General features: G+C 38.7%; 1 protein-coding gene across 2 annotated transcripts in view; it reads left to right on the top strand.

Annotated features, from left to right (window-relative positions):
* The window catches only part of DOP1A (DOP1 leucine zipper like protein A), a 66660-nt gene that overhangs the window by 2691 nt on the left and 41894 nt on the right, over positions 1-22075 (top strand). The window contains exons 1-8 of one of the 2 annotated variants that reach the window (XM_058175767.1): positions 1206-1226; positions 11989-12179; positions 12843-13024; positions 14171-14341; positions 15089-15278; positions 16378-16476; positions 17363-17462; positions 20883-20992. In XM_058175767.1, coding sequence (XP_058031750.1) covers positions 12042-12179; positions 12843-13024; positions 14171-14341; positions 15089-15278; positions 16378-16476; positions 17363-17462; positions 20883-20992 — 990 coding nt within the window. In that variant the 5' untranslated portion in view covers positions 1206-1226; positions 11989-12041. Of the gene's footprint in view, positions 1-1205; positions 1227-11988; positions 12180-12842; positions 13025-14170; positions 14342-15088; positions 15279-16377; positions 16477-17362; positions 17463-20882; positions 20993-22075 lie in introns of those variants that run through there. The other variant, XM_058175759.1, reaches the window with a different exon arrangement.

The raw sequence follows: 22075 nt of genomic DNA, 5'->3' as shown, positions 1-22075 counted from the left end.
TAAATCGTCTCACACATCTTCCTATCACACAAGAAAAGGTATTGAAGAATAAAGAGAGAATGCATTGGGGCTTAGAAACATCCTTAGGAATTAAAAATAAACTAGAAGATAAAGCATAAATATAAACCATATCTGTTTTCCCATTTATTAATTTATTGAAATTACTAAACAAAATAACCCGGGGTAAGGCTGTGAGCTTGATCAGCATGGTGGGACTCGCTGTGGGTAAATATCTACAAATATTGTAGAGAAACAGAAGATCATGGATCTAAAAATCTTTGAACAATTATTGGGCCTTACAATGTAGTTTTTTATATGGGAGATCTCATTGTTTTTTATGATGTTTCTTTTCAAGTCAGGGATTTGCACTGTTCAATCACTTTATTATTCAATAAAGTGTAGGACGCTGAGCTTGGCACTTAATGAACCCATTGCAAAATGCTTTGTGTCACCAAACAAAAGGCTAACCTCTCCCAACTCCTGGAGGGGAAAAATATAAGGGAATGTTATATAAGGGCCTCTGGTGGCTCAACAGACTAATGCAGTCTGTTATTAAGAGCAGCTGCTTGCAATTACTGCAGGTTCAAGTCCCACCAGGCACAAGGTTGACTCAGCCTTCCATCCTTTATAAGGTAGGTAAAATGAAGACCCAGATTGTTAGGGGCAATAAGTTGACTTTGTATATAATATACAAATGGATGAAGACTATTGCTTGACATAGTGTAAGCCGCCCTGAGTCTTCGGAGAAGGGCGGGATATAAATGCAAATTAAAAAAAAAAGAATGTGACTTGTTCTTAAACGTTGCATTTTAGTTTTATTACAAGTTATAATATAGGAGATCTGGACAAACCAAGAGGCTGAGTCGGGAAAGTTTTAAAAAAGTAAAACAAAGGAACTGGTTTCTAAGATAAAGAAATATAAACATTTGGTTAATGTTTCACTGGTGGTAAATCGAGCAAATATCATGGAAGAGATTATGTTATCAGCTATTGCTAGGACATGTTTTGCCCTGATGATTGGTAAAAGGGCTAGGCACATAGCACTTTCTTCCCTGGTCTAGAAAAACAAGTGAAGGCTTTTAGGAGGTGGTAATACAGTAATTCTATAATGCTTTTGTCTTAGCTTAGGCTGATCATGTGAGGTCCACCAAGGAGAATTTTAAGTGAATTGTCAAAATGTCAGAGTTAGGCTGTATTGTCTGGATACAAAGGAAAACACATCTGAGGTGATAAACTGAGTCTCATTCATTCATTCAAAACATTTATATAGCCACTCATTTTTCAACTCTGGGTTATATACATGTTTTAAATAAATAAATCTAATATGTATATCTGCTGCCAAAGGAATGATAAAGAGAATGTGTACATTTGTATTGCTATTGCACTGACGTTCTGACATCTTGTAAAGACAACAGTATGCCTCCCCCAACAGTCTGCATTTCTGATATTAGTATTTTTTAAAGTCATTACTCGGTTGATATATGTTGTTAGATTTATTTTAACATAAAATATTTTCAGTTATTACCGATAATTGTATTTCATACATTCTGTTCCCAGTTTGGGGTTGTGATGGAATATGTAAAGTTATTATGGCTGAATTAAAGCAGTGTTTTTCAAACAAGCATAAAATGTGCTGAGTCTCACATAGCAATAGGTAAAACATTCCTTAGTCTCAAAATGTAAAATAAGGAAACGCTTGCTTTTGTTTTATGGGAAAGATTTAATTAAAGAAACATTTAATTATTTCTGTAATGTAGAAAATATTTATAATTCTGTCCGCATAAAATTCTAAGCAATACAAAATAACTTCCTAGCATTGGAGATTCAATTTTATGTGTAATATTTAACAGTAATTAGAGTAAATACACAGGTTTAGCTTGCTAACATTAGATTTCCTTCCTTTTTTCCTTTCTTCCCATTCAAGTTACCACTGTTGACCCCTGGTAACTGCCTTGGCAAGTTCCAGTAATTTTCTTGGCAAGATTGCAGAAATGGTATGCAATTGCTTCCTTCTTAGGGCTGAGAGAGAATGACTGGCCCAAAGTCACTCTGCTGGCTTGGTGCCTAAGGCAGGAATAGAATTCACATCTGATGCCTACCAAACTGCTCTACTGCTTTTTCTTACTCGCCATTCTCATATTGGCACATGAGAACCCTTGTTTAAATTAGGAGTGTAAAATTGTAATTTTCAATTGGCTGTTACATTCTGTCTATAACTGAACTACTTTAAATCTAAACCTTCAATATTAAGTAATTTAGTGATTCTATATTACTAGATCCATATATTAATTAAATCATTGCTAATAAATATATATGACATGTATGGGTAATCCTGGCTACCAAGACATACGTTTCTGCATATTTCCTCTCAAAATCACCCATTTTCAGCAATTATGATTAGAGGAGGCTCCAGTGACTTCTGAAAAAGAGATTGAGGGCCTCAATTTGCCTGCCTTGGTCTTATCAATTCTTTCATAGGACAGAAATCCTTTTATTGCTTTAGAAAAGATCGGCAACGCAAAAACATGGCAACACAATATAAATAGAGTCATGACTGTGAGACAGAGCCAGGCATTGATAATTTATATCTATAAACTACACAGCATTTTGACTAGGGGATGGAGTTATTGCTACAGTGAGTGTGATTGCCTATTCCATCAAGAACAGGCTAATATTGGAATCTGAGTCTGATTTAGAGTGACAGAAACAGAGCAAAATGTACAAACAGAAACACCCCTTGTTATTAAATTAAAAGGCAATATTATGCCACAATGATAGAGATATAAAAGGTGCTTCAGAAAGCAGAATCAGCCAGGCTACTGATGTGGATGGACCTTAATAACATTGAAACAAAATTGAGTTACACTTGCAGCTTCATTAAGTGCTCCTGTCTAGAATCTTAGGCTACCTGAACACAGACAAGTTCAAATATTGAATTTTTCAGTTTATTATAACATGCTATCCTGAATTTTTTAGCTATATCAATATCACACTACTACTGTATTCTTAGTAATTAAAATATTTTCATTCATTTTGTGAAGCATCAATTATTTTTATTCTTTTACGAAATGGAATATTTAGCATGCACTGATTAAAGTTTTGATTTTGTTATTTGGTCATAGCATCTAGAAAAATCTATTTTTCTTACTATATGACCAGTTGGAAATTAACTGGAATTTTCCTTACAGAAAAATATTGGAATTATTCATTATACATACATACTATATATCTACAGTATCTTATATTGGTTTCTGTTATATAATCACTTGTGGAAGAATAACTTCTATAGTAGTGCTTTTGTTGATGATAGTTATTCCATTTCTTAAAGGCAATATTCAGAAGTTATAAAATAGGTTTCTAATATGTTTGTGAATTGTATTGGGTTACAAGAACTATCACCTGCGCCTAAAATAAGAAAGGTTATATTTGCTATTCAGAATTATATTACCTTTGAGTGTGAAATGTCTATTCAGTCCATTGGAAGTTATATGAGTTTATTTAAGAATCTCTAAATCAGGAACCATTGCCATATAGAATGGTAGTTAATTATAGAATTACCTGCTGTTTGAATTGGTTTTTAATATTCAAAACCCAAATTGTTAGTATATTTATTAATTTCAAATGTATTCTTTGGTTCTATAGATTAAATGCAGTAATAAGGGCAAGATCTGCTTTATATCTGAGAAATAATGATCCCAGATGCAAGAATCAGGATGAGAAAATGGTTCATTTTGAGATTACAGTTCACTTTATTTTTTTCAACAGTTTAAATGCAGTTGTAGAAAATGTTTGCCAGTTTCCTCAGAGCATTTTGTTGTTGTTAGTTGCGAAGTCGTGTCCAACCCATCGCAACCCCATGGACAACATTCCTCCAGGCCTTCCTGTCCTCTACCATCCTCTGGAGTCCATTTAAACTCATGCCTACTGCTTCAGTGACTCCATCCAGCCACCTCATTCTCTGTCATCCCATTCTTCTTTTGCCCTCAATCTTCCCCAGCATTAGACTCTTCTCCAGTGAGTCCTTCTTTCTCATTAGGTATTTCAGTTTCATCTTCAGGATCTGGCCTTCTAAAGAGCAGTCAGGGTTGATCTCCTTTAGAACTGACTTGTTTGTTCGCCTTGCAGTCCAAGGGACTCGCAGGAATCTTCTCCAGCACCAGAGTTCAAAGGTCTCAATTCTTTGGCGCTCAGCCTTTCTTATGGTCCAACCGTCACAGCCATACATTGCAACTGGGAAAACCATAACTTTGACTATACGCACCTTTGTTGGCAGGATGATGTCTCTGCTTTTTAGTACGCTGTCTAGATTTGCCATAGCTTTCCTCCCCAGGAGCAAGCGTCTTTTAATTTCTTGGCTGCAGTCCCCATCTGCGGTGATCTTGGAGCCCAGGAAAATAAAATCTGTCACTACCTCCATTTCTTCACCATCTATCTGCCAGGAATTGAGAGGGCTGGATGCCATGATTTTAGTTTTCTTAATGTTGAGTTTCAAACCAACTTTTGCACTCTCCTCCTTCACCTGCATCAAGAGACTCTTTAGTTCCTCTTCGCTTTCTGCCACTAGAGTGGTATCATCTGCATATCTGAGATTGTTGATATTTCTTCCAGCAATCTTAATTCCAATTTTTGATTCATCTAGCCCCGCCTTTCTCATGATGTGTTTTGCATATAAGTTAAATAGGCAGGGTGATAGTATACAGCCTTGCCGGACTCCTTTCCCAATTTTGAACCAATCAGTGGTTCCGTGTCCAGTTCTCACTGTGGCTTCTTGACCCGCATACAGGTTTCTCAAGAGACAAATAAGATGGTCTGGTACTCCCATCTCTTTAAGAACTTGCCACAATTTGTTGTGATCCACACAATCAAAGGCTTTAGCATAGTCAATGAAGCAGAAGTAGATGTTTTTCTGGAACTCCCTAGCTTTCTCCATGATCCAGCGTATGTTGGCAATTTGATCTCTAGTTCCTCTGCCTCTACGAAATCCTGCCTGTACTTCTGGTAGTTCTCGATCCACATACTGCTGGAGCCTAGCTTGTAGGATTTTAAGCATAACCTTACTAGCATGTGAAATGAGTGCAATGGTGCGATAGTTTGAACATTCTTTGGCATTGCCTTTCTTTGGAATTGGAATGTAAACTGACCTTTTCCAATCCTGTGGCCATTGTTGAGTTTTCCAAATTTGCTGGCAAATTGGATGTAGCACTTTTACTGCGTCGTCTTTTAAGATTTTGAATAGCTCAGCTGGAATACTGTCTCCTCCACTAGCTTTGTTGTTGCTCAGATTTCCTAAGGCCCATTTGACTTCACATTCTAGGATGTCTGGCTCAAGGTCAGTGACCACCCCATCGTGGTTATCAGGGATGTTAAGCTCATTCTTGTATAGTTCTTCTGTGTAATTTTGCCACCTCTTCTTAATCTCTTCTGCCTCTGTTAGGTCCCTGCCACTTTGGCCCTTTATCATGCCCATCTTTGCATGAAACGTTCCCTTTATATCTCCAATTTTCTTGAAGAGATCTCTGGTCCTCCCTATTCTATTGTTTTCTTCTATTTCTTTGCACTGTTCATTTAAGAATGTATTCTTATCTCTTCTAGCTATTCTCTGGAATTCTGCATTCAACTGGGTGTATCTTTCTCTTTCTCCCTTGCCTTTTGCTTCCCTTCTTTCCTCAGCTATTTGCAGAGCTTCCTCAGACAGCATTATCTAATCAGATAATAATCAGATTATTATCTGATATATAATAAAAGATATATAAAAGATATAAAAGATAATAATCAAATATATAAAAGATAATAATCAGAGCATTAGAGATTCCATTTGACACTTATAATATTGCAGTCATGGCAATGACATCTTTCTTTCCTTCATTTCTCTATGGCAGAGGAATCTGGAGAGCTTATATGGTCTAGGAGAAAAGACATAAAAGAGGAACATCTTAATTAAATGTGCACAATTCCATAGGTTTGAGAACCACATTCCAGAAGCAAAGGCTGTGGATGGGGATGTTTGAGGATAAAATAGATGTTTTAAGTTTCTGAAAGACTTATGGGATCAGGAATGTCATTTACGCTTCCAGAAAGCTCAAAAAATGTTTTATTTGTACAGTACCTTCTCCAGGAGACATTAGAAGTTTAAAAAGAGAATCATTCCTCACTTACGGATTGATGTGACAATTTTTTTTCATTGTGATACAATTAAGACAGGGCTCATCCTCACATCCCTATGAATGCAAGATGAGCATACACCAGTAACCAATTTTTTAAAAAATATCTTGTATTTATGACACTATCAATTTCATCTCCAGTTGAGAATTGAGGTAAATTAAAGGTGTCTTTAACTCTTCCTGTTTTAAAGTTGGCCTTCCTTCTTCCTTGGTACATTTTTTTTCCCATGAATGCAATGAAGCATGCATGAACAATATGGTTGCAGCCATTGCAGCATCCCCGCAGGGCATTCGATTGCTGTTTGGGTGCCTGGCAGTTGACTTGCAGCATCCCACAGTTATGTGATTGTTTCTCATCTTCCCTCCTGGCTTCCTACAAGTTGCTCCTATTCCTGCTACTTTTCTGCTCACTCGCACACCTGCCTGCAATCCAAAGCGCCTGCTTGTAGTACCTGCCCTCCCACCCATGTTTCTAAGTGCCCGCCCATGTCACCCACCCATAGTTCTCACCTTGCCTACCTGCTTGCCTGAAAGTCCTATGTGAAGTTTTCAGTTAACCTGCATGGGTTAACGGTTATGTTAGGGTGACACTTGGGAGAATGGGAAACCAAGCCAGGGAGGTCCATTAATCATTTTCCTTAACTTGTAGTTAAGGAAAATATAATGGACAGTGACACTTGCCAGGCTTGTGAGGGCAGTGCAATTTATGTCAGCACACGTTTCTCCAAACTCATAGATTGGAAGATAAGACTTGGCCATCTGACTGGGAGGACCTTAGATGCCATGAATAGCATTCATGTCATGTGTAAAGACAACTAATTATTCAAGTATTTGACAGAGTAGCTTGTGAAGTGAAAGTTACTGCACAAGTACAATTTTGAATACAATAGTGAAGTGTTTTTTCTTGCCTACCCTAAACTTGTATTGATAATGGATATGTCCCTTCCAAATTGATTGAACCTAAAAAAAATCTGCCCATTTCATTTGTGGAGTAATCTCTTCACCTTAGTAGGTCTTAAATCATGATCTGCATATATATTCAATGCTGACTCAGCCTTCCATCCTTCCGAGGTCGGTAAAATGAAGACCCAGATTGTTGGGGGCAATATGCTGACTCTGTAAACTGTTTAAAAGAGGGCTATATAAAGCATTGTGAAGTGGTATATAAGTCTAAGTGCTATTACTATTGCTATCTGACTGCTAAAAAGCTACAATAGTGTGCAATTCAAAGTTGGTTGGTTGTTTTATATAGTCTGTTTTATTTTCTGTGTTCATTTTGTTGTGCTTTGATGAATTACCGTATATACTCGAGTATAAGCCGATCTGAATATAAGCCGAGGCACCTAATTTTACCACAAAAACTGGGAAAAACTATTGACTCGAGTATAAGCCGAGGGTGGGAAATGAGGCAGCTACTGGTCAATGTAAAAAATAAAGATAGAGCCAAGTAAAATAACATGAATATTTATTTGAACGAAAAACAATAAAAGTGCAAAAGGGGGAAGGAGGATTCCCAGCTTTAGAAAATTTAGAACTACGCCACCTTTGGTATGACCTGAGCATAGCTCATAAAATTATCTGCTACAATGTACTTCCTATCAATGACTACTTCAGCTTCAACCACAACAATACATGAGCACACAATAGATTCAAACTTAAAGTGAACCTCTCCAATCTAGATTGCAGAAAATGTGACTTCAGTAACAGAGTTGTTAATGCCTGGAATGTGCTACCTGACTCTGGTCTCTTCCCAAAATCCCCAAAGCCTTAACCAAAGACTATCTAGTATTGACCTCACCCCATTCCTAAGAGGTCTGTAAGGGGCGTGCATAAGAGCACCAGCGTGCCTACCGTCCCTGTCCTAATGTTCCCTTTAGTTGTATTCCTTTTATGTATTCAATTCATGCTTATATTTATATAATTATTTAATATGTATTTGACAAAATAAAATGAATGAATGAATGAATAGAATAGAATAGAATAGAATTTTTATTGGCTAAGTGTGATTGGACACACAAGGAATGAATGAATGAATGAATGAATGAGTGAGTGAGTTACTTCAACAACATTGTCTCACAGAAATTGACAATACAACTGCAAGCATGAAAATGAGTCCTCCTTTAGCTTCCAAGGGACCAGGGTGCCTCTGAAGGTCAGTGCTCTAAGCACTAAGAACCCAGCACAAATCTAAGCCTGTATGCACACCAATAGTGAAAATACCCTGCACAGTGTCTCTTGGCAGAAGGTTAATTTTCATAGACGTTGGGGTGGCTCTTTTTTTTTTTTTGGCAGGGCAATAAGGATCTCTAATATCATTAAACCCAAGTGTGAGGAAAAGACAGCAGCTAAAATGTTAAGGCCAGTTGTGTGACCTTCTCCAATACAGTTGGCCTGGCTGTTTGCCAAAACTTAAAACACCCTCCATCCCCCTCCTGCTAAAGCTTCTTTCTTAAAACAATTGTGGTCTTTGCCTTTCATGTCGCTCAACCTTTCACCTGCCAGGTTCCTAGCCCTTCACCCTTGACCCACTGCTGTGTTTGCTTAGCATTGTGCCAATCGACTTTAGAAGTCTGTGTGTGTGTGTGTGTGAGAGAGAGAGAGAGAGAGGGAGGGAGGGAGGGAGTGCAAAAGGGGGAAGGAGGATTCCCAGCTCTAAACAAAGGGAAATCCCGGAATGCCAGCGCGAAAGGCGGTGCTCGCGTTCCTCCTCCCTTGCTCAAAAGCCCCAATAACCTTCACCAGCAAGGCAGACCCCCACGGGAAGGAAGGGGACGGGCTGACTCACCGAGCATCTGGCTGAAGAGCAGCTGCTCCAGGTCGCCCAGCACGGTGAAGCACGGAGGGAGAAGAAAGAATGAAAGAAGGGGAGGAATGGCCCCTCCTTTCTCTCTCTCTCTCTCTCTCTTCCAGCGCCACGGAACAGAAGGGGACTAGGGCGCGCACACACACGCCCAGCTTCTGAAGCACGGAGGGAGAAGAAAGAATGAAAGAAGGGGAGGAACGGCCCCTCCTTTCTCTCTCTCTCTCTCTCTCTTCCAACGGGAAAACGCTCTTTCGCTTGCGGGGGAGAGGAGGGAGGGAGGGAGGGAGGTTGGCTTGCTTATTCAACCCTTCCTGGCTAGCCATCCAGCCCTTCCCAGGAGAAGGCGAGGAGTTTTGGGCGAGCGACCTTTTTGCTAGAAAGCGGCAGCTGCTGCTAACACCACCAGTTGGGCGGGGCAGGTGAGCTGCAGTAACTCCCGCCAGGCTATGCATTGGCGCGGGGAAGCCCTGGCGGTGCAGTCCTTCTCGGCTGAGGGAGGGAGGGTTTTCCCCCCCTCTTCTCTCTCCCGTTGCGCCTGAACATCTGCCTAGCAACAATGACGACACGGGGAGAACCTTTTTTTCTACTGGTTGAGCTTGGCCAATCGCCGGCTTGCTCTGAGTTGCTGCATTGTTTGTTCACCCGGGGCGTCTCCAATTTACCAGAAAGCGGAACGCGAGTTTGAGGGTCGCGGGCGGGATGGCGCTGCGCTCTGCGCCGCCGCGAGAGCCACCCCAAAGGCCAGAAGAAAAGGTCATTCCATCGAGTAATGGGCGAAGGCTCCTTCCTCTCCGCCTTACCCATGCTATGCGAGCCCGGCTGGGCTGCAACCCCGCCGCCGCTCCTTCCTCAGCCTCCCGGGGCTCGCGCTCTAGCAGCCGCCAAGCTCAGGCGGACTCGGCAGCTCCCCATCAGCACTGCACGGCGCGATTCGGGCAGGAGGTCGGGCTCGCTCCGTGGCGGTGGTGGCGGCGGCGGCAGCGGCGCCACCGCCACAGAGCGAGCCCGACTCCTCCTGCCGAATCGCGCCGTGCGAGTGCTGATGGGAGCTGCCGAGTCGGCCTGAGCTTGGCGGCTGCTAGAGCGCGAGCCCCGGGAGGCTGAGGAAGGAGCGGCGGCGGGGTTGCAGCCCAGCCGGGCTCGCACAGCATGGGTAAGGCGGAGAGGAAGAGCCGCTCCATTACTCGATGGAATGACCTTTCTTCTGGCCTTTGGGTGGCTCTCGCGGCGAAGCTCGCGTCGGGAAACCTCCTCCTCAGCCGAGAAGGCTGGCGGCTCCCCTGCCCAGCCCTCTCACTGCACCACCAGGGCTTCCCCGCGCCAATGCACAGTCCGCCAAGTTTGCGCCGTCCGCCCACCAGACACGGGAATGGGGGCCGGCCTGGGGGCGACAAATCCCGCGAGGCCTCGGCGGGGCCGCTCCCCGTCCCTCCCCTGGGAGTCCGGTCGGTACCCCCCCCCGTGCGGGGGTCCCGAGCGTGAACTCGAGTATAAGCCGAGGGGACGTTTTTCAGCACAAAAAACGTGCTGAAAAACTCGGCTTATACTCGAGTATATACGGTAAGACTTTGGATTCTTCCAGGGTTTTTTGGATTCTTCCAGTACATTTTTAGTTTTTATAGCTGCATGATACTTTATTTCACACTTTCTTAATGCTAAATCTGGATTATTACCGAGGTGTAAAATTAGTTTTTGCAGCATCTATTTGAAAATGATACCTTGGTTGCAGATATATCTGCTTAGCAATTCTGTCACTGGAGCAATTCTGTTAAAGAGAGATGTATCCTCTCTCTTTTACTGGACCCTTAGTAAAAATATTAAATGATTAAGCTGATGATGATTCATCCCCTTATACAGCTACTGTTGGAACACTTGAAGTTGATTTTTTTTCTTGCAAAAGCAAGGAAGTGTTCCTAAAAGGAGCAACAAGTTTGCAACCCTTTATTGATGTCTGTTTATTATGCACTTACTAATACCAGAAAAATGTCTTGCAGTAAAGTATAGAATACTGCAAATAAACAGATTTGAAAATAGTGTTACAATAAAATGTGTGAAATATGTGAAACTGTATGTGAAATATGTGAAAATATATAAAAATCCAAACAAGTTGTTTAGAAGTTGGAAGACTAATAGCTATAATAATGTTAACAAATAATTTGAAAGTCCTGATGATTTTGTTAGCAATTAAAAATTTGCAATTAGCAAGAAAAAGATCAATTTCTTTTTCTTACTGGAGTATCAATTATTTTCTAATTCAATGAGTTTCTCCTAAAGCTTTGAAACAACCCTCCAGATCTACTTTCTAGATATAGTAATCTGATATTATTTTGAATTGAAAGAAGGATCAACAGAGAGAGGGCTACAGATAGATAGATAGATAGATAGATAGATAGATAGATAGATAGATAGATAGATAGATAGATAGATAGATAGATAGATAGCACACCCATCTCCCTATGGTGTGCCTCTGGGAAGCTTACAACATTGTATCCATTCATTCTGTAGGACAGGGATGTCAAATTCGCGGCCCACGTGCTGTGCCCCGCCCCCACCCAGTTTAACAAAGGGGGGAAAGTCCCGATACATCACGTGACGCCGCCGTGATGTCGTGAGTTTGACACCCCTGCTTTAGAAGTTTCCTGATTTCCTGAAATATTAAAAATTGGGTCATCATTCAAAGCAGAATTTATAGTTAGAGAAGGTGTCTCTGCCCATTGTATACAATCCCTTCCTTTGCTCCACAAATCATATCATATTCAGGATGATATTCTAAGCCCCCAGGAGTGACTTATGTATTTTATTCACTTATTAAAGTGACTATATAAATTACTTTTCACAAAAAGTAACTTGAAGGGGTGTTGCCTGAAGATGAGTATGTGGAAGGTCTAAAACTGAATTCATTCCACTCTTGCTTCACATGAGCTAATATTTTTGCAGATTTCATGATAATTATATTCAACAGGGTGCAGTAACTACTTGTTGTTATTACTTCGACTGGGTGAAATGTGAATCTGTCTTTTCCAGCTAATACTTTTACATGCATTGCAAATTGATCTCTGGTGGGATCCTGCAGGAGGATGAATGCAGAGGAGCTGGAGCTGCTGGGTGATTCCAAGTACAGGAACTATGTAGCAGCTGTCGACAAGGCACTGAAAAGCTTTGAGTACTCTAGTGAATGGGCTGATTTGATTTCATCTCTTGGAAAGCTAAATAAGGTATGGAGGGGGAAAATATGCAGTGGGGGAAAAAACTTGAAATTCATTTTATTGTTATAGGCTGCTGTTTGATGAAACTGGAGTAAAATGTTCTGTGTAGTTTATATATGTCATCTTATAATTGTTACACCAGACAAAATCTGACTCTTGTTTTTATATAGTACGTATTAAAGGGAAAGTAAGAGCAGAATTTATGCCTGATCTTTGGGGGTGATTCTTTCCACTCAGTTGCCATAATATAATGCATTCTATTCAGGAAGAGGTCTTACAGATGCTTTAATGCACTTGGCAAGGGACCTGAGGGGGTGAGGAAGTTAATGAATGCACTTCTGCTAGCATGACATTAGTGTAAGTAAAAATCCTACCTCTGTACAGATACAGATCTCTTTTAATACATAGCAACAAATAATAGACTATTTTTGTGCGTTATTAATATGTAAATAAATATTCATATGGAAATATGGAAGAAAGTAATGAAAGCCAGTTTGCTAAATAAGAACTTTTGAGCATCTACACTCAAGAATCGCTTTTCTTACTGCATCATGATTTGCTTGATACCATATATTCAGAAAATTTGCTTTCAGGCTTCTTAATCCAATAAATCATTTTCTGACTAAAGCTTTTGCAATACCTTCCAAGAGATCTAACAATGTTTCTTGTCAGGTTCTTCAAAATAATGCGAAGTACCAAGTTGTACCTAAAAAGCTGACCATAGGGAAGCGCTTAGCACAATGCCTTCATCCTGCCCTGCCTGGTGGGGTGCATCGGAAGGCCCTGGAGACATATGAGATTGTTTTCAAAATCATTGGCCCCAAGCGCCTGGCCAAAGATCTCTTCTTGTACAGGTAAGCAAAATTACATTTCAGTCGAGGTCTTATTTTAGTCAAACAGCTTTTACTTTAATAAAATTTTCTACAATAGCAGTTCCTGCTCAATACTGCAAAACCACATTCTCAGTGTGTTTGATTACAGTTCCCATTGTACTGAACTGACAGTTATATAAACATCATCTAGAAACTTCCAGGTAGAAGCAAGCTCTCTCTCTCTCCCGCCACCCCTCCTTTTCCGTTCTCTCTCCCTTCCTCCCTCCAGACCTTGATGTAGCCAATTTCTCATTCAGTGAACCACTTTTCATATCATGTGATTCATATCAATTATATCCTTCCAATTATTCCACTTTTCACTGTATAGCAGTGGCCCCAAACATTTTGGGCATCAGAGACCAGTTGTGTGGAGAGAGGTTTTTCTGCGGACCGGAAGGAGGTGTCCGTGGTTTCCGTGCTGCCTGCATCTTGCAGATGGGGCTTCACTTGTTTACACGTCCCATGGCATGCCGCCCTTTTGCATGCCGCAGACTTGTGCCGGTTCATGAACCAGGGATTGGGGATCCCTGCTGTATAGTATATTCATATATTTTGTGTGTTGGTGACCATATTCATATAGTACTCTTAACCAGAGCAGTTTAAATTGCTGCTCTCAACCAACAGATGAAATTTGATTAATGTTAAACTTTCGGGGCTTTATATGGTATGTTGTGCATCCCATTCATTAGCTTATGATTTAATATATTGTGCAAAATAAAAAATATTAATTTTTCAATAACTATGTAGTATCCAAGCATAACTACTAATATGGCTGTAAAAGAAAGCAGCCTAATACATGATTTTATAATTAAATGATTCTATAATTCTATTAGTAAGTGAGCTTATATGATCAGTTACTGTATAGCAATTGTCTTAACAGAAAAAGAAAATTGAGAGGTTGTTTGTAGTCTTTTGCACTGCAGTTATAATTGGAGTTACTCAAATGGAGCTAAAGTTGCACGGTATGCAACTAGAAGCTCCATTTTATGTATGGACTCACAGCCACAATACACGTTACAGTATGTCAATGAACTGGTATACAAAGCAGTTTTGTGTTTCATACCTGTGACACTGACCTCTGTGCTTTTTGTTTTCTTTTTTGTTTTGTTTGCTTGTATATTTCTACAGTTCTGGCCTATTTCCTCTTCTTGCTAACGCTGCAATGTCTGTTAAGCCAGCATTGCTCAGTTTGTATGAAATGTATTATCTTCCTTTGGGCAAAACATTGAAACCAGGCCTGCAAGGGTTGTTAACCGGGATCCTTCCTGGTTTGGAAGAAGGATCTGAGTATTATGAAAGGTAAGGGTGAAGAATAATGGAATGTTATTGTTACCAAAATTTATTTTCCTTATTTTAATTGGTTATGATAAAAAAGTTAACTTTCTGAAGGAAAAAATGCAAAGATTTTGGTGCATAAGTCTTTAAAAAACTATTGGAAGTTCCAGCTTCAACATTGAACTGTTTTTCTTCTTTCTTGTATTCAGAGTCTGTTTGACTGAACTGGGAAAAATCTGTTTGTTTGTTTGTTTGTTTGTTTGTTTGTTTGTTTGTTTGTTTGTCACAACAGTATATATAAGCATAAGCATGAAATAACTATACGAATTAGATACAATCAAAGGGAACAATCTGTTGTACCTAACTTTTATAAAAAACAAAAGTTTCAGTCACGATTCATTATAATAGATGCAGGATCAGCCAAGCAAGAAAAACCATCTACATTTAGTTACTTTAGCATTCTGTCTGAATCATAATTCATAGTGTATTCCACCTCTATATCTGTTGTTTAGAATTCTGGATTATCCTAACAATGAAATTGGTCACAGATTTGTTTTCAATAAGAAGATAGTTCTTAATCCTCTCAAATAAAATACATTATGCATCTGTTTCTAAAAAGATACAGGTGAATTTCAAAGGAAGAAGTTAATATTAGCCCTACCTTCCCAATACATTCCACATGATAAAAGCCTTCTCTAGATGCATCATTTCTTGTTTTCTTTAAACCTTCCTGGATTTTTATTTTCTCCTTTACTGTTGCTTGTGTTCCAGAACTAACACTTTACTAGAGAAAGTTGCTGCAGCAGTGGACCAATCAGCTTTCTACAGTGCACTTTGGGGTAGTCTTCTTACTAGTCCTGCAATTCGGCTGCCTGGCATTACTTATGTCCTCTCCCATCTAAACAGGAAGCTTTCTATGGAGGATCAGCTCTATATCATAGGCAGTGACATTGAATTAATGGTAAATGTTTATGAAACCATAATGGTTCTTTGCCTTCCTAATTTTTTGATGTAATCATTGCATAAAGAAACAATGTCTATATAGGAGCCATGGTGGCGCAGTGGTTAGAATGCAGTATTAAAGTATTAAAACTTGCTGCTCACTGCAAGGAATTTGAGTCTCACTGGCTCAAGGTTGACTCAGCCTTCCATCCTTCCGAGGTCAGTGAAATGAGGGCCCAGATTATTGGGGGGAAATATGCTGACTCTGTACATCACTTAGAGAGGGCTGTAAGTACTATGAAATGGTACATAAGTCTAAGTGCTATTGCTAATGCTATAAGTGAAAGGCCACTCTCAATTAAAGCAGTTTCATAGAAGGGGGCTTGTCACAAATAACACCACCTTCTGTGCTCCCTCCTGCCAAATCTCCCATTTAGTGATGGTTTCCACTTCATATATGTCCCACAGATTACTGGGCAATTTCCAATACTATTCCAAAAATGCGAAGGGCCTATTAAGGACCTATATTATACAAATTTTGATTATTTTCTTCCTTGCCTATATTTGACTCATTATTACAAAACTGAAGAGTAAAAAAATAATTGTTTATTTATTGAGTGAGATTCATGTTTTAGCTCACGCTTGTACAAGGACAGAGTACTTCTTATGAATTATTTTCAAATTGTGCATATCTTATTACTTTAATACTTTAGTATTTTTGGTCTGAGAAGTGGATACTTCTAATAGTTCATATATTTTCCTTGCTGATGAAGTCTCTGTTCCTTCTGAATCAGACCTTTGGCACTGAGCCAGTTCAGTTTATTGATTTTTCTCTTACAAATGGCTTATTTCCTGATTTATGTAATGCAGCTATACTTTTCCTCAACAGTTTATTGGGCATCCATGTATAGGTGTATATACCGGCATTTAAAAGCCAAAATCCAGTCTACAGAAACAGAGGAATACACAGTTATGTGTATCATTCCATGCATAGAGAGAAAATTGGAAGAAAAATTGTCTGAATAGAATCTAATGTTTTTGTAAAAGTGCAGTTTTTAGAAAAATAATTAAATAGAATTATTAATCTGTGCTCCTTTCTAATGGCAATTTTATTTCAGGTAGAAGCAGTAAGCACTTCAGTGCAGGATTCCAGTGTCTTAGTACAGAGGAGCACACTTGATCTCATATTATTCTGTTTTCCATTCCACATGAGTCAGGTAAAGTACTTCCGAATCTTTATTGAGTGAAGTACTGATATGTTATCCACAAATAAAAATGTCAGTTTTCTTTCCTTCAAATTTCCCAACTCTGCATAATATTCTAGTGGGAAACAGCAACTCTTCAGTTGCTAGACTTCTATCTCCTGTATTCAAAACTTCCTTTCAAAATTCTATAGATGCATAGCGTATTGGAAATCAAAGAGTTCCTCCTTCTGATGGCAATCCATTGTATCTTAAAGAAGACAGCTCTCATGAAACTTCTGTGCTTTGGAAATGGCATTCCAGAGCCATGCTTTTTCATGGAAAAATATAACCCTGTTTACTCCAGCCATCCTGCTTCTTAGTCACATTTCTAGTATAAAAACGACACTACAAATTCTTCAAAATTGATGCTTCATAATGGACACAAAAACATAAGAAATGGCTCTTATCATTAAAGCAGATGAATCTTTTTCTAGGTTGCTGTGGCTGCTTCAGTAGCTGCTTCTTACATAACTGTGCATGTTCGACCACTTTACATTTTATAGCACGTTGTTTAATTTCATTTGTGGAAATTTACTGTTGAAAACTGTTTTTGGTTTTTTGAATCAGTCTCTGTGCTTAGATTATGTAAACTTGACTTTTCAGGTTTGCTTTAACCTTGTTGGGTAAGAAAAAAAATATGTCTTTTCTCATGCTAATTATTTTTAAGTCTTATACTTAGGGGCTATGATATTTTCACCTATATCTTGTTACTAAAGTTAATAAAGATGCATTCGTATTTCAACTGCAGCCCATATAAATTTCTGTTGGTGCTTGAAAGTGAAGTAGAAAATCATTTTTCTATCGTATAATTAAGGTTTTGAATATGACACTTGTTTAAATGTAACATTCCCAATTTTAGGCAACACGGCCAGACATGATCCAAATTCTTTCAGCATCTCTTCATGTAGTGCTACGCAGAGACATGTCACTCAATAGGAGGCTTTATGCCTGGCTTCTAGGTAGGTTATAGGATTTATATATTTATTTATATCTATGTATTTGTACTTGAAATGTGCAATCTACTTTTCAATCTGCAAAAAATCCTAAACCAAAGTACAAGATTTTAATGAAAAATCAAAGAATACTATTTAACATATGAACACTAATGCAAAATAATTGAATCAATAAGAGCCATTGGTATAATGGTTAAACAAGAGATCATGAGGTCTAGTCCTGCCTTAGGCACTAAGCCAATCACTTTGTCTCAAGCCTAAAAAAAAAGATGACAAGCCACTTTTGTCAAGAAAACTTGGTTGACTTGGTAGTCTTCATGAGTCAAAAATTGACTTAAAGGCAGGCACATGTGCACTTACACACAAACACACACACGCACACCAGTTTTTGTTACTAATAGAAAATATAATAGGCCACATAAGTTCTAATCATCTTATTGTTGGGAGATTGCTGCTGTAACTGCAATTGGAGCTACGTATTCTGCAAATTTTCTGTTTTCTTTAATTATTTTCAAAATCAAAAATACAAGTTTAAAGAATGCATTTAAAGTTTTCACAAAAAATCATCAACATATTTAGTTATTTTCTCAAATTAAATTTGGCAAAAGAGATGTTATTAAGAGTGGAGAAACTTGTTTGATATGGTAATTATTCCAGTTCCAGGTTCTGCTTTCTCTACACAGACTTTAGAGGTATAATTTTGGATACTTTTATTAGATTAGCCTTTCCTAGTCTGGAACCCTCACAGAAATTGACCGTGCTGACCGGGAATAATTCCAACATATTTGGTGGGTGCTAGGTTGGATGAAGCCTCTTCCAGATTTAGAATTGTTGCTACATTTTAACTGGGAGACTAACATTGTCAGGTTTGTTGGGGAGTCCCAATGGTCCTCAATACTCTATCAGTATCATTGCTTACTTTCTTCCCTCTGACATGCCTGCTTCTTGCCCTCCTGTACCACTTCATTTACTGAGTCTAACCTTTTTAATAGAGACTATTGGGTTTGCTGTTCAGACATAAATTTATCCCATTCCTGGAAGGTTTCCCCCTCCCCCCCTTCATTCAGAAATAACGGGAGTGTCACTGCAGCTGTGTGGGTAGTTAATGGCTCAGATTATTTGGTACATGTGACACCATTGCTCCCAATTTGCTTCCGGGTGCTGGATGTGACCTTTAAAATCCTAGATGGCTTGGTACTTACGGAATCATCTCTTCCCAGTTGGGAGATTTAAATTCATTCAAAATGCAGTCTCTAATTTAATTACAAGACTGAACCAAAGGAGAATAGTACTCTTGGACTGAAACAGCTCAGTATTTCTGAGCTCGTTTCTGATGACAAATCTAAATCATAGTTTTAAAGATTATAATATGGGGCCTTGTTCTGTAACTGTGTAAATTAAATGCTTTTTCATGTTCAGCCATTTCATGCACAAAGACTTCCAGTTTCGAAATACCAATCTTGTATTGAATTATGTATATGGTAGCTAAGACTGATTTTGTCAACAAGATTTCCACTAACTGGCAATAACTTGGAAATTGTATGTGCTTATGAGACAATATACAGGTAGTCCTTGACTTAACAGCAGTTCATTTAGTGACTGTTCAAAGTTACAACAGCACTGAAAAAAGTGACTCCTCTTCGCTCCTACTACTACTGTTGCAGCATCCCCATGGTCATGTAATCAAAATTCAGGTACTTGGCAACTGAGTCATATTTATGATGGTTGCAATGTGCTAGGGTCATGTGATCACCCTTTGCAACCTTCTGGCAAGCAAAGTCAATGACTAAGCCAGATTCACTTAACTGTATTACTAAGTTAACAGCTGCAGTGTTCACTTAACAACTGTCTCGCTTAGCAACAGAAATTTTGGGCTCAGTTGCAGTCACAAGTCAAGGACTACATGTAGTTTTATTGTTTTGTAGTTTTATTATGGTTGTAATGCACCCAGAGTTATGCTACAGAATAAATTGCCATTCAAATATATTACATAAATAAATACCCCACAGTTCAGCTTCCGAGAATGAGTGAGTCTGTCTGTCTGTCTGTCTGTCTCTCTCTCTCTCCCTCTCTTTCTCTCCCTCCCTCCCTCCCTCCCTCTCCCTCCCTTTCTCTCCCTCTCTCTCCCACTCCCTCCCTGTCTCTCTCTCACGCATACACACACTCAAAGAGGGGAGATGTCTTATGGACTTATGTACATGAACAATATCACCTGTTGGGGAAGATGACAATGGATTTAGCTCTTCTTCCCAAACTATTTTTTATTTGATGTATTGATAGCATTTTTAACTTACCTTACTCCAGAGGCTCTAGGCATCATGTAAAATAATCAGAATATAATACAAAGCAGTACAATGCAACAATATGATTTTGTATTCATATAATATTTAGCAGTGTATTATTTATTATTATTTTTTATTTATTAAATTTTTATACCGCCCTTCTCCCAAGGGACTCAGGGCGGTGTACAGCCAAAAGATAAAAACATAAAAAATATACAATTAAAACAACAATTTAAAACCGAGCATATTAGAAAAATGGCCAATTAAAAGATTTAAAATTTAAAATTACAAACCCTAAAATAATAAAACCCCGGTTAAAAGATTTAAAAGTATTTAAAAATTAAAATTATTATTGTAGTTCCTAATTTGTTGATCTGAAGCAGTTCCCCATTATATGGAGTATATTATACTATCTGTTAGGAGTGTTTTAAGCCGGTATGGATTAATTAATTGCTCCATTGCTGCTCCTTCCTAATTAAACAAGTAGGGCATATATCTTCCTTATTACCCAATTGTTTATATTTCTTTCTTAGAGGATGGGACCAGATATGCCATCCAGGGTTTCCTATACTCGTAAAGTAGACAATTATTCCTCAGATACGTTCCATTGCAGTATTAAAGTGAAATTCGGGTATCAGTCCAATCAGTTTCTGTACATAGCACACAGAGAATACCATCTGCTTTGCTTAAGGCAGCAACATGTCATCTGCAGTCTTATTACATCATTATTCTCTATAGTACATTTACATATTGCAGGATTTTTGTAAGAGTTAGGGCAAGGTAATGCAGGATTCAGATGCAGGATTCAGATACATGTTTATAAACGTATGGGTGCATGTGCATTTTGCAAAATTGCTACTATTTCAATGACTTGAATCCTTGTGAAATAAAAGTGTGGAGTCTACATAAAATTAACTTTGGCATTTGGGAATCTTTATAGATAAAAAAAGCAGCCTTATATTTTGCTCTTATTAAATTGGTTTCCTTTTATTAAATTTAACTTAAAATGGTCTTTCCTCTTGCCAACAATATTTGGACGGCAAAATGGTGAGTTCTCATAACTCAGATCTTGTGCTCCCTGTTCTTTGTTCTTGATTTACCTAAGCATAGCATTGATTGGGCTTTTATTTTTATTTGCTTGAAGGTTTTGATAACAATGGGGCTATTACAGGACCTAGAAGTACACGAAATAGTAATCCTGAAGAGCATGCAACATATTACTTCAATACATTCTCTAAGGAAATGCTAGTTCAGGTAATACGTTTGTGTGTGTTGGGCAGAAAAAGATATATCTGTGTTGTATTACTTTCTGCATGCTGAAGTTGTTTGTGGTGTGCTCTTTTTTACTATAGCATCAGGAATAAATCTTGGCAAATCACTTTAAACTGAGCATGGATTGTCAGTTATGTAATGTGATATATAAGGTATCCTTCTCCCACAGAATAGTCAGGATTGTTGGGATACATTATACAGTTCAGTCCAGGGTTGAAATGCTCCCGGTTCGGACCAGATCGCCCGATCCAGTAGCGATGGTGGCAGGTGGTTCGGAGAACCGGTAGCAAAAATCCCTGGCCCCCCCATGCCCTGCTGAGCCACGCGCTCATCAGAGGCTTTTTTTTTTTTACTTTTAAAAGCATTTTTTCTTCAGCCGAGGTTTTTTACAACCTCTTTGGCCAAAAAAAATGCTTGTAAAGAGTTCTGATGATCAGGCAACTCAGCTGGGATCGTCAGAACCCTTTAAAAGCATTTTTTCTACAACCTCTTTGTCTGAAGAGGTTATAGAAAAAATGCTTTTAAAAGGCTCCTCTGGTGATCCTAGATCTGCCTGTTCATCAGAGGCTTTTAAAAGCATTTTTTACAATCTCTTCAGCCAAAGAGGTTGTAGAAAAAATGCTTTTAAAAGTAAAAAAAAAAGTTAGCCACACCCACCCAGTCACATTACCCACCCACCCCCACCAAGCCACGCCCACAGTAACGAATTTTGCATTTTACCCCTGGTTCAGTCCCTAAGAATGCCGTGAGTGTATTCAAAATTCACCTACACCCACACCAAAGAACAGATTCTATAAGCAGAAAAGATGAACATGCAGCAAGATCTCCTACTGAGGAAGATTTTATTTATTTATTTATTTATTTTATTTGATTTTTATACCGCCCTTCTCCCGAAGGACTCAGGGCGGTGTACAGGCATAATAAAACCAACAATACAATATACAAATTTAAAATACGATTTAAAAAACTTACTTTAAATTAGCCCAATGATTAAAATTTACCATACTAAAAAACCCCGTTTAAAATTAATAAATTTAAACAATAAAATCCCATTTATGATGATGA

The sequence above is a fragment of the Ahaetulla prasina genome, chromosome 1 (assembly GCF_028640845.1).
Source record: "Ahaetulla prasina isolate Xishuangbanna chromosome 1, ASM2864084v1, whole genome shotgun sequence".
In the NCBI taxonomy this organism is placed as follows: domain Eukaryota; kingdom Metazoa; phylum Chordata; class Lepidosauria; order Squamata; family Colubridae; genus Ahaetulla; species Ahaetulla prasina.
The sequence above is the reverse complement of the archived record's forward strand: the minus strand, read 5'-3'. Positions and strand labels throughout refer to the sequence as shown.